Source organism: Nerophis lumbriciformis, linkage group LG04 (assembly GCF_033978685.3).
Source record: "Nerophis lumbriciformis linkage group LG04, RoL_Nlum_v2.1, whole genome shotgun sequence".
Classification (NCBI taxonomy): domain Eukaryota; kingdom Metazoa; phylum Chordata; class Actinopteri; order Syngnathiformes; family Syngnathidae; genus Nerophis; species Nerophis lumbriciformis.
Genome location: NC_084551.2, coordinates 47,226,127 through 47,245,000, shown reverse-complemented (window position 1 = coordinate 47,245,000; position 18,874 = coordinate 47,226,127). Strand labels below are relative to the sequence as shown.

Genomic DNA, 18,874 nt, shown 5'->3' with positions numbered 1-18,874 from the left:
ATGGCCTTATTATAACCCTAACCCTCTAACCCTGGCCCTAAACCTAACCAAATAACTCTAAATTAAGTCTTTGTTACTTAGAATATGTTCCCCATACTAAAGTGTTACCAAAAACATATAACTTTGTCTTGAATTTGAAAAAAAAAAACATTTTATTTTTCACTAAAGAAGGGTTCGGAGAATGTGCATATGAAACTGGTGGGGTTCAGTACCTCCAACAAGGTTAAGAACCACTGCTTTAACCACTAGGCCACTGAGTAGGTACTTGCTACGCACAAAAACTTTTTGCACCTTTTGCACGTGCTATCAACTGCACACACGGTCTTAGCAGATCACCTGGAACACGACCACTAATAACGACCAATTTTATAGTTTTCAGAGTTTGAAAAAGTTTGGAAACCCCAGATTTAAGAGATCAGAGAATGCAATATTTTCCCCAAAAAATATTTAAAAGTGGAATTTCTGATGTGAACTTGTGAAGTCTTTGGAGCCTTAGATAGGCAATCATTCATACACATTATTTTGAATTCATTAATACTTTTTGTACCTTTTTAAAAACATCCCACCAACATTCTTGAGGATCCAAAAGGACCCCACTCACAGAAGTGTTAATTCATTTTTTTTTTTTTCTAACTTTCAACGCTTAAGTCCCTAAATCAACTTCAGATCTATACATTTCTATCTTATAGTCACTCACATCGACGTCCCACTGGGGTGAGTTTTTCCTTGCCCTTATGTGGGCTCTGTACCGAGGATGTCGTTGTGGCTTGTGCAGCCCTTTGAGACACTTGTGATTCAGGGCTATTTAAATAAACATTGATTCATTGATACATTGATTTTTTTGTGTAGTATCTTTTTGTTTAATGCTCTCTTTGTCAAAGAAAACTTTGTTTTTTATATGGCAAACAAAGTGTGCAATATTTTTTTCAAACATATTTAATAGTACAAATTTGGATTTTTTATGTATTTTGTTTTGTTTTATACCCTTTTTGTCAAATGAAACTTTGTCTTTTATAACGCAGACACACAAAATGTGCAAAATTTTCCCCAAAATTAGGGATGTCCGATAATGGCTTATTGCCGATATTCCGATATTGTCCAACTCTTAATTGCCGATACCGATATCAACCGATACCGATATATACAGTCGTGGAATCAACACATTATTATGCCTAATTTGGACAACCAGGTATGGTGAAGATAAGGTCCTTTTTTTAAAAATTAATAAAATAAAATAAGTTAATTAAATTAAAAACATTTTCTTGACTAAAAAAGAAAGTAAAACAATATAAAAACAGTTACATAGAAACTAGTAATGAATGAAAATGAGTAAAATTAATTGTTAAAGGTTAGTACTATTAGTGGACCAGCAGCACGCACAATCATGTGTGCTTACGGACTGTATCCCTTGCAGACTGTATTGATATATATTTATATATAATGTAGGAACCAGAATATTAATAACAGAAAGAAACAACCCTTTTGTGTGAATGAGTGTGAATGGGGGAGGGAGGTTTTTTGGGTTGGTGTACTAATTGTAAGTGTATCTTGTGTTTTTTATGTTGATTTAATAAAAAAAAAACGATACCGATAATAAAAAAAAAAAATGATACCGATCATTTCCGATATTACATTTTAAAGCATTTATCGGCTGATAATATCGGCAGGCCGATATTATCGGACATCTACTTGCCAACCTTGAGACCTCCGATTTCGGGAGGTGGGGGGAGGGGGGTGGGTGGGCGTGGTCGGGGGTGGGGCGGGGGCGTGGTTAAGAGGGGAGGAGTATATTTACAGCTAGAATTCACCAAGTCAAGTATTTCATAGATATATATATATATATATCTAAGAAATACTTGACTTTCAGTGAATTCTAGCTATATATATATATATTTATTTTATTATATATGTATATATAAATAAAATAAATACTTGAATTTCAGTGTTCATATATTTACACATAAACACACACATAACACTCATCTACTCATTGTTGAGTTAAGGGTTGAATTGTCCATCCTTGTTCTATTCTCTGTCACTATTTTTCTAAACATGCTGAACACCCTCTCTGATGATGCATTGCTGTGTGGCACGCACAAAAGTGCTTTCATCAAATGCATTAAAGTCTGGAATCTTCCATCTCTCCCTAGCATGGCCCAAAACCGGTCAATCTTTGCTTCCTGAGGAAGATCTTCAGTGCCAAGCACTTGGTAGTCCATTACTTCTTCCCGGAGGCTATCCAGGTCCAATCGCAGCTGCAGCTTGGAACTTACAAGCTGTTATGAGAGTAGCGTATGTGTGTGTGTGGCCCTTTAATAGGTGAGCATGTGAGGTGAGTGACGTCAGTGAGTGTGTGGGCGAGAGAAGAGAGGGAGCGGTAGCGTGAGTGCGGGCGGGGACTAGTTTGTTTTGTGTTGGATTGGCTGTGTGCAAGCAATCAATAAAGCAAAATTTGCAACTAATCGCCGGACTCAGGCAGGAAAGGTGCAACAAAGCGTATTTCTTCATCTTACTCGTCGTCGGCGTCGCCATGGCTGTATCTTCCTCCTTCTTCTGCTTCGTCTCCTTGTTGTGTGCGCAGTTGTGCACTGCACTCTCTAAAAGCCGTATATGTTATTGATGTTATAGATGGCAGTATTGTCCTGTTTAGGAGTGTCACAACATTGCTGTTTACGGCAGACGAACTGCTTTACGGTAGACAAAAACATGACTGCTGTTGTTGTGTGTTGTTAACGCGCTGGGAGGACGTTAATGAAACTGCCTAACAATAAACCCACATAAGAAACCAAGAACTCGCCCTCCATCATTCTACAGTTATAATGTGTTTGGGAAGGCACGCTGTTTATATTGTGGGAAAGCGGACTCCGCCTGAATTTCGGGAGAAAATTTGTCCCGGGAGGTTTTCGGGAGAGGCGCTGAATTTCGGGAGTCTCCCGGAAAATCCGGGAGGGTTGGCAAGTATGGACATCTCTACCTAAAATATTTAAAAGTTGAATTTTTGATGTGAACTTGTAAAGTAATTGGAGCCTTAAATAGGTCAATAATTTATAACATTAACAATTTGATAGTTTCCAGAGTTTGAAAAAGTTTGGACACCCCAGATTTAAGAGATCAGAGAACCTCCCCCCTGCAAAAAGCAGCCTATGATCGGTTGTTTCCTCACCAAGAGTACAAGATGGTGCCGACCACCGAGGTCAGCTTGCAGCTCTCCTGCTTCTGTTTGGCCAGGCCAAAGTCGGCTGCAGCGACAGGAAAGACTCCAGGTTACACAAACCCGATGATGTGTCGCTTGAATAAACACAAGGCGGCGTTACTGATGGTGACTTTGTCCTTCTCGCCCAGCATGATGTTGTTGGGCGTCAGGTCGCGATGGACTATTCGCTTCTCCTTGTGAAGGTACCTCAGCGCCAAGCACATCTGTAGTAGAACATGGAAGAACGCTCATTGGGCACTTTGACGAACGAGAAATCATCCTTTTTTTTTTCTTTTTCTTTGCAGTGGTCTGTGGTCACCTGGATGAAGATGTTCCAGATCTGGTCCTCCGTAAAGTGCTGCTGCTTCTCCTTCAGTGAGTTGCAACGCTCCAGCAAAGGAACCCCCTCGATCAGCTCCATCACGATGTACAGCTTGTCGTCTGATCGCACACCAGCAGTCACGTGAGTGTCAAAAGTGATGAATACCGTATTTTTCGGAGTATAAGTCGCACCGGAGTATAAGTCGCACCTGCCGAATATGCATAATAAAGAAGGAAAAAAACATATATAAGTTGCTCTGGAGCTCGGCCAAACTATGAAAAAAACTGCGACTTATAGTCCGAAAAATACGGTAGTCTTGATGATTTATAGCGGGGGTCTCCAAACGTTTTTCACGAAAGCGTGCGGGGGCTATTTTGATATTTTTCACTTTTAAAACCAATACAATTATTTATTTTTTAATTTTTTATTCTTCAGCCCCTAAATCAGGGGTAGGGAACCTGTGGCTCTTTTGATGACTGCACCTGGCTCTCAGATAAATCCTAGCTGACATTGCTTAAAGGCCTAATGAAACCCACTACTACCGACCACGCAGTCTCATAGTTTATACATCAATGATGAAATCTTAACATTGCAACACATGCCAATACGGCCGGGTTAGCTTACTAAAGTGCAATTTAAAATTTCGCGCGAAATATCCTGCTGAAAACGTCTCGGTATGATGACGTCAGCGCGTGACGTCACAGATTGTAGAGGACATTTTGGGACAGCATGGTGGCCAGCTATTAAGTCGTCTGTTTTCATCGCAAAATTCCACAGTATTCTGGACATCTGTGTTGGTGAATCTTTTGCAATTTGTTCAATGAACAATGGAGACAGCAAAGAAGAAAGCTGTAGGTGGGAAGCGATGTATTGCGGGCGGCTGCAGCAACACAAACACAGCCGGTGCTTCATTGTTTACATTCCCGGAAGATGACAGTCAAGCTTTACCATTGGCCTGTGGAGAACTGGGACAACAGAGACTCTTACCAGGAGGACTTTGAGTTGGATACGCAGACGCGGTACCGTGAGTACGCATGCAGCTGCGGCTTACAAACATTTGCTCGCTTGCCCGTACGTGTGTGCCGCTATGTGCATGTCACGTACGTAACTTTGGGGACTTTGGGGAAATATATGTGCTGTATGAACTTTGGGGAGGTGAACGGTACTTTGGGCTGTGGGATTGAGTGTGTTGTGCAGGTGTTTGAGTTGAATTGGCGGGTTATATGGACGGGAGGGGGAGGTGTTTGTTATGCGGGATTAATTTGTGGCATATTAAATATAAGCCTGGTGTGTTGTGGCTAATAGAGTGTATATATATGTCTTGTGTTTATTTACTGTTTTAGTCATTCCCAGCTGAATATCAGGTCCCACCCGCCTCTCACAGGATCTTCCCTATCTGAATCGCTCCCACTGCCCTCTAGTCCTTCACTCTCACTTTCCTCATCCACAAATCTTTCATCCTCGCTCAAATTAATGGGGAAATCGTCGCTTTCTCGGTCCGAATCGCTCTCGCTGCTGGTGGCCATGATTGTAAACAATGTGCGGATGTGAGGAGCTCCACAACCTGTGACGTCACGCTACTCGTCTGCTACTTCCGGTACAGGCAAGGCTTTTTTATCAGCGACCAAAAGTTGCGAACTTTATCGTCGATGTTCTCTACTAAATCCTTTCAGCAAAAATATGGCAATATCACGAAATGATCAAGTATGACACATAGAATGGACCTGCTATCCCCGTTTAAATAAGAAAATCGCATTTCAGTAGGCCTTTAACCCGATAAGTAATGAATAATTCCGCTGGTAATCACAGCGTTAAAAATAACCACGTATCAACCAGACTACAAAGCCATCAGCAAAACCATACAGCACCAGAAGTCGCATTAATGGTAAGAAGTATTTTATTTATTATTGGTTACCTTCAGAATAACTGTTATTAAAAAGAAAAAGAGCCTTATTATACCATATTTTTCGGAGTATAAATCGCTCCGGAGTATAAGTCGCACCGGCCGAAAATGCATAATAAAGAAGGAAAAAAACATATATAAGTCGCATTTTTGGGGGAAATTTATTTGATAAAACCCAACACCAAGAATAAACATTTGAAAGGCAATTTAAAATAAATAAAGAATAGTGAACAACAGGCTGAATAAGTGTACGTTATATGAGGCATAAATAACCAACTGAGAACGTGCCTGGTATGTTAACGTAACATATTATGGTAAGAGTCATTCAAATAACTATAACATATAGAACATGCTATAAGTTTACCAAACAATCTGTCACTCCTAATCGCTAAATCCCATGAAATCTTATACGTCTAGTCTCTTACGTGAATGAGATAAATAATATTATTTGATATTTTACGGTAATGTGTTAATAATTTCACACATAAGTCGCTCCTGAGTATAAGTCGCACCCCCGGCCAAACTATGAAAAAAACTGCGACTTATAGTCCGAAAAATACGGTATTCTAAAAATGTTGGTCTAACTTAAAAATGCACGCATTTAGTTGTATTCAGTGTTAAATAATATTATATTGCTCTCACGGAAATACATTTTAAAATATTTGGCTTTCATGGCTCTCTCAGCCAAAAAGGTTCCCGACCCCTGCCCTAAATTTTAAGATCAACGTCTGTGGATGTATTCAAAAAATAATAGTAATAAATTAGTTTTTTATGCCCTTTTTGTCATAGAAAGCAGTCTTCTTAATGGCAAACACAAAATATTAGAGATGTCCGATAATGGCTTTTTTGCCGATATCCGATATTCCGAAATTGTCCAACTCTTAATTACCAATTCCGATACCAAACGATACCGATACATACAGTCGCGGAATTAACACATTAATATGCCTAATTTTGTTGTGATGCCCCGCTGGATGCATTAAACAATGTAACAAGGTTTTCCAAAACAAATCAACTCAAGTTATGGAAAAAAATGCCAACATGGCACTGCCATATTTATTATTGAAGTCACAAAGTGCATTTTGTTTTTTTTAACATGCCTTAAAACAGCAGCTTGGAATTTGGGACATGCTCTCCCTGAGAGAGCATGAGAAGGTTGAGGTGGGCGGGGTTGGGGGGGGGGGGGTTTGAGGTAGCGGGGGTGTATATTGTAGCGTCCCGGAAGAGTTAGTGCTGCAAGGGGTTCTGGGTATTTGTTCTGTTGTGTTTATGTTGTGTTACGGTGCGGATGTTCTCCCGAAATGTGTTTGTCATTCTTGTTTGGTGTGGGTTCACAGTGTGGCGCATATTTGTAACAGTGTTAAAGGTGTTTATACGGCCACCCTCAGTGTGACCTGCATGGCTGTTGATCAAGTATGGCTTGCATTCACTTGTGTGTGTGAAAAGCCGTAGATATTATGTAACTGAGCCGGCAGTGCCTTCAAGGTTTATTGGCGGCTCTGTACTTCTCCCTACGTCCGTGTACACAGCGGCGTTTTAAAAAGTCCTACATTTTACTTTTTTTAAACCGATACCGATAATTTCAGATATTACATTTTAAAGCATTTATCAGCCGATAATATTGGCAGTCTGATATTATCGGACATCTTTACAAAATATACAATGCGTTCCCCAAACATTTTTTAAAGTGGAATATGTGAAGTAAAGTACCATAATTGGAACCATAAATAATAACAATAATAATGGATTCGATTTTTTCGCTTTTCTATTATTAGATACTCAAAGCGCTCACAGAGAAGTGGGAACCCATCATTCATTCACACCTGGTGGAATATGTGAAGTAAAGTACCGTAATTGGAACCTTAAATAAGTAAATATTTCATAACATTGAGTTTAATTTATTACTATTTTTTGAGCCATTGCATTTTTTTTAAATCCAAAAGGCCCCCAGTCATAAGTGTTTTATTTTTTTTTACTTCCAATACTTGAATCTTTATATCAACTTCATATCCATTCGTCGAAATGAGTGGTTATTATATTTTCATGTTTGTTTGTTTTTTTTCATGCCCCCTTTGCCAAATGAAACTTTGTCTTCTACAAAACCCAAAATCAGTGAAGTTGGCACATTGTGTATTTTGTAAATAAAAACAGAATACAATGATTTGCAAATCCTTTTCAACTTATATTCAATTGAATAGACTGCAAAGACAAGATACTTAAAGTTTGAACTAACTTAGAATTTCATGGCTGCAACACGTGCCAAAGTAGTTGGGAAAGGGCATGTTCACCACAGTGTTACATGGCCTTTCCTTTTAACAACACTCAGTAAACGTTTGGGAACTGAGGAAACACATTTTTTAAGCTTTTCAGGTGGAATTCTTTCCCATTCTTGCTTGATGTACAGCTTAAGTTGTTCAACAGTCCGGGGGTCTCTGTTGTGGTATTTTAGGCTTCATATTGCGTCACAGAAGTCTGGACTACAGGCAGGCCAGTCTATTACCCGCACTCTTTTACTATGAAGCCACGCCTTTGTAACACATGGCTTGGCATTGTCTTGCTGAAATAAGCAGGGGCGTCCAAGATAATGTTGCTTAGATGGCAACATATGTTGCTCCAAAACCTGTATGTACCTTTCAGCATTAATGGTGCCTTCACAGATGTGTAAGTTACCCATGCCTTGGGCACTAATACACCCCCATACCATCACAGATGCTGGCTTTTCAACTTTGCGCCTATAACAATCCGGATGGTTCTTTTCCTCTTTGGTCCAGAGTACACGACGTCCACAGTTTCCAAAAACAATTTGAAATGTGGACTCATCAGACCACAGAACCTTTTTCCACTTTACATCAGTCCATCTTAGATGAGCTCGGGCCCAGCGAAGCCGACGGCGTTTCTGGGTGTTGTTGATAGATGGCTTTTGATTTATATAGTAGAGTTTTAACTTGCACTTACAGATGTAGCGACGAACTGTAGTTACTGACAGTGGTTTTCTGAAGTGTTCCTGAGCCCATGTGGTGATTTCCTTTACACACTTATGTTGCTTTTTGATGCAGTACCACCTGAGGGATCGAAGGTCCATAATATCATCGCTTACGCGCAGTGATTTCTCCAGATTCTCTGAACCTTTTGATGATATTACGGACCGTAGATGGTGAAATCCCTAAATTCCTTGCAATAGCTCGTTGAGAAATGTTGTTTTTAAACTGTTGGACAATTTGCTTACGCATTTGTTGACAAAGTGGTGACCCTCGCCCCATCCTTGTTTGTGAATGACTGAGCATTTCATGGAAGCTGCCTGTTCCCAATTAGCCCGTTCACCTGTGGGATGTTCCAAATAAGTGTTTGATGAGTATTCCTCAACTTTCTCAGTCTTTTTTGCTATTTGTGCCAGCTTTTTTTAAACATGTTGCAGGCATCAAATTCCGAATGAGCTAATATTTGCAACAAATAACAACGTTTTTCCAGTTCGAACGTTAAATATCTTGTCTTTGCAGTGTATTCAATTGAATATAAGTTGAAAAGTATTTGCAAATAATTATATTTTGTTTTTATTTGGGACTTACACAACGTGCCAACTTCACTGGTTTTGGGGTTTGTATATCGCAAACATCCAAAATATGCAATATTTCCCCCAAAAAATATTTAAAATTAGAATTTCTGATGTGGACTTATGAAGTTATTGGAGCCTTAGATAGGCAATAATTCATACACATTCATTTGAATTCATTAATAATTTTTGTACCTTTTTAAAAACGTCTTTTTATATCGCAAACACACAAAATCTGCAATATTTTCCCTGAAATGTATTTAAAAGTGAAATTTTCTATGTGAATTTGTGAAGTAATTGGAGCCCTAAATAGGTCAACACATTAATTCAAAATCATTAATATTTTTTGAGCAATGATCTTTTAAAGAAAATCCCACCAAAAGTATTAGGGATCTTAAAGGGCCCCACTCATAAGTGTTTTTTTATTTTTTTATTTTGTTGTTTTTTTACTTTCAACATTTAAGTCCCTAGATTGACTTCAGATCTGTCCATTTATTATACATTTTTATATATTTTTCCACATATTTTTTGTTTTGTTTTTATACCCTTTTTGTCAAATGAAACTTGGTCTTTTATAACGCAAACACACAAAATGTGCAATATTTTCCACAAAATATTTAAAAGTAGAATTTTTGATGTGAACTTGTGGAGTAATTGGAGCCTTAAATAGGTCAATAATTCATAACATTAATTTTAATTCATAACATTTATGAGCAATTACCTTTTAATTAAAAAAAAAAACCCTACCAAAATTATTAGGGCTCTGAAAGGGTCATAAAAGTCATAAAAGTGTTGTTTTTTTTGTTTTTTGTTTTATTTTCAATGCTTAAGACCTGGGATCAACTTCAGATCCATCCATCCTTTATACATTTTTATTATTTTTTTCATGTATTTTTTATTTTGTTTTATGCTCTTTTTGCCAAAGAAAACATAGTTTTTTTTATGCCAAACACAAAATATGCAATATTTCCCCACACAATATTTAAAAGTACAATTTTTGATGTGAACTTGTAATCGGAGCCTTAAATAGGTCAATAATTTATAACATTAATTTTAATTAATTACAATTAATGAACAGTTACCTTTAAAAAAAATCCCATCAAAAAGATTGGAGATCCAAAAGGGCCCCACTCATAAAAATGTTGTTCTTTTTTCTTTATTTTTTCTTTTTCTTTCTTTCAACGCTTACCGGTATGTTTCTGGATTAACTTTAGATCCATCCATCGATTATAGTTTTTTTTTTTATTTCATGTATTTTTTTTTTTTTCAGTTTTATGCCCTTTTTGTCAAAGAAAACTTAGTTTTTTTGTGACAAACACAAAATATGCAATATTTCCCCACACAATATTTAAAAGTTTAACTTTTGATGTGAACTTGTGAAGTAATCAGAGCCTTAAATAGGTCAATAATTCATAACATTAAATTTAATTCATTAAAATTCATGAGAAATTACCTTTAAAAAAAATCCCATCAAAAATGATTGGGGATCCAAAAGGGCCCCACTCATAAAAGTCTTCTTCTTCTTCTTGTTTTTTACTTTCAATGCTGAAGTCCTGAGATCAACTTCAGATCTATCCATCCATTATATGTTTTTATTATTTTTTCATGTATTTTTTTGTTTTGCTTTATGCTCTCTTTGTCAACGAAAACTTAGTTTTTTGTATGGCAAACACAAAATATGCAATGTTTCCCCACACAATATTTAAAATTTGAATTTTTGATGTGAACTTGTGAAGTAATCAGATCCTTAAATAGGTCAATAATTCATAACATTAGTTTAAATTCATTAAAATTCATGAGCAATTACTTTTTTTTAAAATAAAAAAAATCCCATCAATATTCTCCCCGAAATATATTCAAAAGTGACATTTTTTATGTGAATTTGTTAAGTAATTGGAGCCCTAAATAGGTCAACACATTAATTCGAATTAATTGATATTTTTTTAGCAATGATCTTTTAAAGAAAATCCCACCAACATTATTGGGGAGCCAAAAGGGCCCCACTCATAAAAATGTTTTTCTCTTTGTTTTTTACTTTCAACGCTGAAGTCCCGAGATCAACTTCAGATAAATCCATTCTTTATACGTTTTTATAATTTTTTCACATATTTTTTGTTTTGTTTTATGCTCTCTTTGTCAAAGAAAACTTAGTTTTTTTGTATGGCAAACACAAATTATGCAATATTTCCCCACAAAATATTTAAAAGTACAATTTGATGTGAAGTAATCGGAGCATTAAATAGGTCAATAGTTCATTACATTAATTTTAATTCATTAAAATTCATGAGAAATTGCCTTTAAAAAAAATTGCACCAAAATTATTGGGGATCCAAAAGGGCCACACTCATAAAAGTTTTGTTCTTTTACTTTCAACGCTTATGTCCCTAGATCAACTTTAGATCTAGTCATTGATTATAAATTTTTGTTATTATTTCAGTTTTTGTTTTTTTCAGTTTTATGCCCTTTTTGTCAAAGAAACTTTTTTTTTTATGACAAACACAAAATATGCAATATTTGCCCACAAAATATTTAAAAGTAGAATTTTTATGTGAACTTGTGAAGTAATCGGAGCATTAAATAGGTCAATAATTCATAACATTAGTTTTAATTCATTAAAATTCACGAGAAATTACCTTTAAAAAAAAATCGCACCAAAATTATTGGGGATCCAAAAGGGCCACACTCATAAAAGTTTTGTTCTTTTACTTTCAACGCTTATGTGCCTAGATCAACTTTAGCTCTAGTCATAGATTATACATTTTTGTTATTATTTCAGTTTTGTTTTTTTTTCAGTTTTATGCCCTTTTTGTCAAAGAAACTTTTTTTTAATGACAAACACAAAATATGCAATATTTGCCCACAAAATATTTAAAAGTAGAATTTGTGATGTGAACTTGTGAAGTAATCGGAGCATTAAATAGGTCAATAATTCATTACATTCATTTTAATTCATTAAAATTCACGAGAAATGACCTTTTAAAAAAATCGCACCAAAATTATTGGGGATCCAAAAGGGCCCCACTCATAAAAGTTTTGTTCTTTTACTTTCAACGCTTATGTCCCTAGATCAACTTTAGATCTAGTCATCGATTATACATTTTTGTTATTATTTCAGTTTTTGTTTTTTTTCAGTTTTATGCCCTTTTTGTCAAAGAAACTTTTTTTATGACAAACACAAAATATGCAATATTTGCCCACAAAATATTTAAAAGTAGAATTTGTGATGTGAACTTGTGAAGTAATCGGAGCATTAAATAGGTCAATAATTCATTACATTAATTTTAATTCATTAAAATTCACAAGAAATGACCTTTAAAAAAAAAATCGCACCAAAATGATTGGGGATGCAAAAGGGCCACACTCATAAAAGTTTTGTTCTTTTACTTTCAACACTTATGTCCCTAGATCAACTTTCGCTCTAGTTATCGATTATAAATTTTTGTTATTTAATTATTATTATTTTTTTCAGTTTTATGCCTTTTTTGTCAAAGAAACTTTTTTTTTATGACAAACACAAAATATGCAATATTTGCCCACAAAATATTTAAAAGTAGCATTTTAAATGTAAACCTGTGAAGTAATTGGAGCTTTGGATTGGTCAATAATTCATAACATTGATTTTGATTAATTATTATTTTTTGAAAAAACTGCAGTTTTGTATTATTAGAGTCAACATTGCTACTTTTTCTCGTCACATTTCACTCGTTGGCTCTTTTATACCACTTTTTTAGTTTTTTTTACTTGCTTTTATTAGTATTTGCAGAACGTGCCACGAGCGGTTAAAAATGAGCTTCGGGCCACACTTTGGACAGCCCTGATGTAAGCCACATTCAGGATTGTACTCCTTCTCCACCTCAGAAGACAGCCTCACCTTCAAGGAAGGTCTTGTAGTACTTGACAACATTTGGGTGTGCCATCTGCAGAGAGAGTGTGTGCAGGACAGGAAGTACTTTCCATGATTTCAGTCACACTAGGGCATCTCTCACCTGTTCTTTAATGATGGCCAGCTCCAAGATGATCTTTTCCACGTTGCTATCTCTGGACTTCTTGTCTTTGCCGAAAGCCGGGTTGCGGAGGTTGACCTCTTTTAGAGCCAGAAGATTCTGACCGCTCTGCTTCCGGACCTGCAAAACGAGCTACAGGTGTTGTGACCCACGCGGAAAAAGTCACAGAGGCACTCTGGTAAAAGTGTCTCTCGATACAACTTTTTCAATGGAGCCTTGAGTATTGGCCGATACCGATATTAATCTGATACGACTTCAGCAGAAATCATACATACTTTTCTTATTATATAAGAAAAGCTAACCAAGTTACGATACTTTCATGCTTTTGAATTGGAGACATCTGTAGGTCACAATAATTCATTAAAATAAGGTGACAACGCAGCAAGTTGCATGATGCGGACACGTTTGTTACTGGGTACTTTCTAATACCGGTACGCTTCTGCCGTGGAGGCTTTGTATGTGTAAGTAATATAGAATAGGGATGTCCAATAATATCGGACTGCCGATACTATCGGCCGATAAATGCTTTAAAATGTAATATCGGAAATTATCGGTATTGGTTTCAAAAAGTAAAATTTATGATTTTTTAAAACGCCACGTAGGAAGAAGTACAGAGCGCCAATAAACAAAGGCACTGCCTTTGCATGCCGGCTCAGCTACATAATATCTACGGTTTTTCACACACACATGTGAATGCCACGCATACTTGGTCAACAGCCATACAGGTCACACTGAGGGTGCCCGTATAAACATCTTTAACACTGTTACAAATATGCGCCACACTGTGAACCCACACCAAACAAGAATGACAAACACATTTCGGGAGAACATCCGCACCGTAACACAACATAAACACAACAGAACAAATACCCAGAACCCCTTGCAGCACTAACTCTTCCGGGACGCTACACTATACACCCCCGCTAAAATAATGCACTTTGTGACTTCAATAATAAATATGGCAGTGCCATGTTGGCATTTTTTCCCATAACTTGAGTTGATTTATTTTGGAAAACCTTGTTACATTGTTTAATGCATCCAGCGAGGCATCACAACAAAATTAGGCATAATAATGTGTTAATTCCACGACTGTATATATCGGTATCGATTGATATCGGAATCGGTAATTAAGAGTTGGACAATATCGGATATCGCCAAAAAAGCCATTATCGGACATCTCTAATATGCAACTATAGTTATTTGATACTTGTTTGTATTGACAAATGCAATATTGTTCAATTAAGGACACTTATTACGTATGTCCAGCTTGTGTGCTATCTTGTGCTTAGCTGTTGTGTAGCTGCATGCTCCTCACAGCCTACAACAGAAGTCTATAACAGGGCGTCCGTGACACCTCGAGGCAGAAGGTTGGTGAAAAAGTGTTTAGAATAGCCTTTATTATGTTTTTTTTTTATATTCCCCCCAAATGATATGTCTTTAAGTATACATTAACATTGATCCAACACACTGCAGTGTAGTTTATAAATGGCCAATTTACTCAATGTGCCTTGCAGGTTTAAAACAAAGACATGAATTAATAATGATATTATTTTATTCAAGTTAGCATTTAAGATAGCTAGCGATTAGCGCTGTAGTTCGTTTTAATTAGAGGCGCTAGCAGCTAGCTAATAGTGGTACTTTACTGTACTGTACTATTTGAATATGTTAGTATTGTACAATAACAAGGTACCTTTACGACCAGTTGGATTTAAAACACAATTTTATACAAGACTAAAATAGGAGAAAAGACCATACCTGTGTGCTTATTGGAGGACATTTTGATGTTAACTGGCTGAGTAAATGTTTTGCAGGACTGCTTGCATTGGCGGTTATATCGTAGATTTTAGATGCAAGCCGAAACCGTCCAATACTTGGTTTTATTGCAGTTATCGGACCGATATCTGTCCACCAGGCACAAGGCATTGATGTAACATTAATTATAAAAACATGTCCTTTTAAAACTGACTTTGAAACGACGTTGCAAAATAGTTGTATTTGTAAATTGAGACAACGTTGATGTGGATCCAGGTTGTTGGTTGGGAAATGACCCAAATGGTCAAATCAACGTCAGAACCCGACGTTGATTAAACGTCGTCAAAAAGCATGTTGTTTCAACGCTGTGTTTGTGTTGTAGAATATTGGTTGTGTGGAGAATGCATATATGTTTAAGAGTTCTTTCTTTATTCATAGTCATGTTTAAATCAGATAGTGTTTTTCCATTTGTACTCTTTCTATTTTTTTTAGGAATATGTCCGCAAGTAAACTGTGTGTGTTACCTTGAAGGCTTGCAATGTAGGAGTTGGAGTACTCCCTTATATCTTATCTGTAGTAGAACAATGAGCCTGTATTCCTTTCTGGAGAGGGTGGGGGCTGTTTGAATGTTAGACCAATTCGAGAAGCCGATATGAATGTATTGGTATGGGCTGGTCTCCTGAAGCTTTAGTAAAACTTGATAATATTCCTATTCTGTCTTGATGGTCCTTCTTACTCTGCATATATGTCATCTGAAAGAACTCGGGATTGACCAGTGACTTTAATTCCCTGAGAGGGAATACAGACGCAACAATTTGGGGGCTCGTCCGGGATCACACGCTGAGGGTTGAATATCACTTGCACTCTTCTGGACAGACTCACTTGGCCAAAACATAAATCAAGGTAAGCAGAGCCTTTTTGTAAAAATCTGCATTAGGAGTCTGTCCTGAAGTCTGTAAGTCAAACACTGTTTTGGACCACATGGACAGAGTTGTAATATTGTAGTGTTGAGTGCATTTTTACCTTAACCGCCTCTACATAATAGTTGTAAATAGTGGTCAACTCACAGACTACCGTGATGGGCTGCTTCACTGACGAGTGAGCAAATAGTCAGGTGTGGCTAACTCGTCACTCTTTTAGGCAAAGACCAAACATTCAATGATCAAATCAACGTCCGAACCCGACAATAAAAAAAAACCCTCCTTAAAAAGTATGTAATTTCATCGTTGTATTTGTGTTGTAGAATATTGGTTGGGAAATTACCAAAATTCAATGGTCAAATAACTGTTAGAACCCGGCATTGATCAAACATCGTCAAAAAGCATGTTTTTCCACTGCTAGGTTTGAGTTGCTATACGTCAGAACCTAATTCAACAAGTTCTCAACTTTGTTTCAATGTCTTGTACCTGCTGGGTGATATCAATATATTGTGTCCTGGGCATGACATTAAAGTGCATCCAGCAGTGGAGGCTCCTCTATGGGGTCTTGGGGTACTAGGAGGTTAACCCCTTTACTACTGTTACCCCAGGTGGCCCTTGGCAAAGGCCTAGTACCTGACTGCCCCCTAGCCAGGGATACGGTGAAGACCTCAACGATGGAGCAGGCGGAAGACGGTAGATTTAAGAACTACCACAACGGCGGAAGAAGGCTGCAGCAGAAAAGGGTCCCCAGTCGTCTTGGACTCCATGCCACTGGACCCTGACCTGATTCTGTCAAGGATCGTGTGGTGACTGTCTGTGCACCAGTCTCCCCACGTTAAACAAAGTCACGCAGAGGCATCCTCCATAAAGGGATACACCCCTACCAGGAGGATCGTCATACTCGTTCAAGTGACCGCCGATGATGATAATATCAATATTGAATCGGCACACCCCTAGTTTTGTACCTTGAAGACGCTTCCGAAGGCGCCAGTGCCGAGATGGTCCAGTATGGCGTAGCTATTGATTACTTTGAGTGCGGGCCGGTTCTGGTTCACGGCTCTGATGCTCTCTCTCAGGGTCTCCAGCTCATCTTCCTGTAATACAAACCCAAACACACTATTGATATCCTGGAGAAGGTGTGTGGACAAATGTATACGTTTTTTGTAGAGATGTCCGATAATATCGGCCGATAAATGCTTTAAAATGTAATATCGGAAATTATCGGTATCTGTTTCCAAAAGTAAAATGTATGACTTTTTGAAACGCCGCTGTGCGTGCCGGCCCAATCACATAATATCTACGGCATTTCACACGCACAAGTGAATGCAATTCATACTTGGTCAATAGCCATACAGGTCACACTGAGGGTGGCCGTACAAACAACTTTAACACTGTTACAAATATGCGCCACACTGTGAACCCACACCCACGGGAGAACATCCGCACCGTAACACAACAAAAACACAACAGAACAAATACCCAGAATCCCTTGCAGCACTAACTCTTCCGGGACGCTACAATATACACCCCCGCTATCCCCTAGACACCCCCCCCCCCCCACCTCAACCCCGCCCACCTCAAACTCCTCATGCTCTCTCAGGGAGAGCATGTCCCAAATTCCAAGCTGCTGTTTTGAGGCATGTTAAAAAAAAATAATGCACTTTGTGACATCAATAATAAATATGGCAGTGACATGTTGGCATTTTTTTCCATAACTTGAGTTGATTTATTTTGGAAAACCTTGTTACATTGTTTAATGCATCCAGCGAGGCATCACAACCAAATTAGGCATACTAATGTGTTAATTCCACGACGATATCGGTTGATATCGTAATCAGTAATTAAGAGTTGGACAATATCGGATATCGGCAAAAAAGACATTATCGGACATTTCTAGTTTTTTGTTGTGTTCTCACAGAATATTGAGAAACTGTAGTTTGAAGACCCTCGTAGGCCCGGAGGTCCCGCACATAATGACCCACGTCAATAAAAACCTCAAAAAGGTCAGTAGGAAAGAGCCTGGAATGAGAAGCGAAGTTAAAAAGTACATGCACTTAAAAAAGGATCAGTTTTACAAGACTGCAGGAGAACAACACCTCTTGAAAGGATGTCTGTTCCTCTCCGCGCTGAAGAGAAAGCGCAAAGCCCGGAATGCGTAGCACTGCCAACAAATTGACGAGACTCACTGCACGTCCACTTCGACTTGAAGATGTCTCAATGAACACAAGGAGGCTTGTACCTGTAGAGACGACATCTTTGGACCAGAGTTTGGTGGTAAAATCAGTTTTGCCAGGATGAAGATTCCATTTTCCTGAAGGCAGATTTGAAAATGGACCTGAAGCATTTTTTTGTTTGAGACCCTTTTAGTTCAAATGCTGACCTGCACAATGTGATGAGCACACGCGTCATCCAGGCAGAGCTCAGTCAGAGCTGTGCAGCAGGCTGGGAAAGTAAATGAACATGAATATGATTTACTCATGCATTTCAAAGATACGAGCGGTGTGTGTGTTGTAAAACGAGGACATGTTGCGTTTTAGTGCAGGCTACTGAGGCCCGCATAAGGAAAAAAACCAAAAGAATGAAAACTTGTGTTGCGAAAATCAATTTGTACCAAAACACCTCATGTAACATGCTTTTAGATAAGAATGTAATGCAAACAGTTCCAGTAGTTTTATCAAATAAAGTTAATACAGCATTTACCTTGGAGGGTGAACTTCTACAGCTGTTTCTCTGTCAAACACACCATCAGCAGCTTCCCCAAATGTTCATAGAAAAAAGTCTGCCATTTAGATCTTATTTCAAAGACGATCAATCGGCTTTTGATTGGTATCGGCCGATTTTCGTGAAAAAGTATGTGATTGGCATTGCCAATTAATGCTTTTTAATGCTGATTATAAATGCCGATCCCCTCTGGCTGATACTGTATTTCTTTCTAGTCCTCCTGGCTGACGAGCGGCTAGCAGTTGAGTATGCGCTAATTATACGTCTCCATACACTAACTTAGGGCAGCCACTCCTCTAAGTTAATAATAATCACCTACATTACGGCAAATTTCTTAGTATCTTAAGTATCATTATCTTGTGGCTTGAACACCACCAAGATGTAAGTGCTTTGTAAAGTTTAAGAAGTGTAGACAGAACCATTACAGCAGAAAGTAAGCAGTTATTAACAGGAAATTAATAAGTAGATTTATAATAAGAGTCGAGAACATGCATGTCCAAACTTTTTAG

The 18,874-nt window shown here is 37.7% G+C and overlaps 1 protein-coding gene across 8 annotated transcripts in view; it reads right to left on the bottom strand.

The window, feature by feature from the left end:
- Nucleotides 1-18,874, bottom strand: part of nek10 (NIMA-related kinase 10) — a 90,169-nt gene that overhangs the window by 17,219 nt on the left and 54,076 nt on the right. For all 8 annotated transcript variants that reach the window (XM_072913032.1, XM_072913034.1, XM_072913033.1 and 5 more), the window contains exons 14-23: nt 18,025-18,086; nt 17,884-17,955; nt 17,741-17,805; nt 17,561-17,663; nt 16,610-16,738; nt 12,955-13,092; nt 12,840-12,885; nt 3,513-3,634; nt 3,315-3,417; nt 3,164-3,239 (exon numbers count right to left, since the gene is read on the bottom strand). In XM_072913032.1, the coding sequence (XP_072769133.1) occupies nt 3,164-3,239; nt 3,315-3,417; nt 3,513-3,634; nt 12,840-12,885; nt 12,955-13,092; nt 16,610-16,738; nt 17,561-17,663; nt 17,741-17,805; nt 17,884-17,955; nt 18,025-18,086 (916 nt within the window). The remainder of the gene's footprint in view (nt 1-3,163; nt 3,240-3,314; nt 3,418-3,512; nt 3,635-12,839; nt 12,886-12,954; nt 13,093-16,609; nt 16,739-17,560; nt 17,664-17,740; nt 17,806-17,883; nt 17,956-18,024; nt 18,087-18,874) is intronic.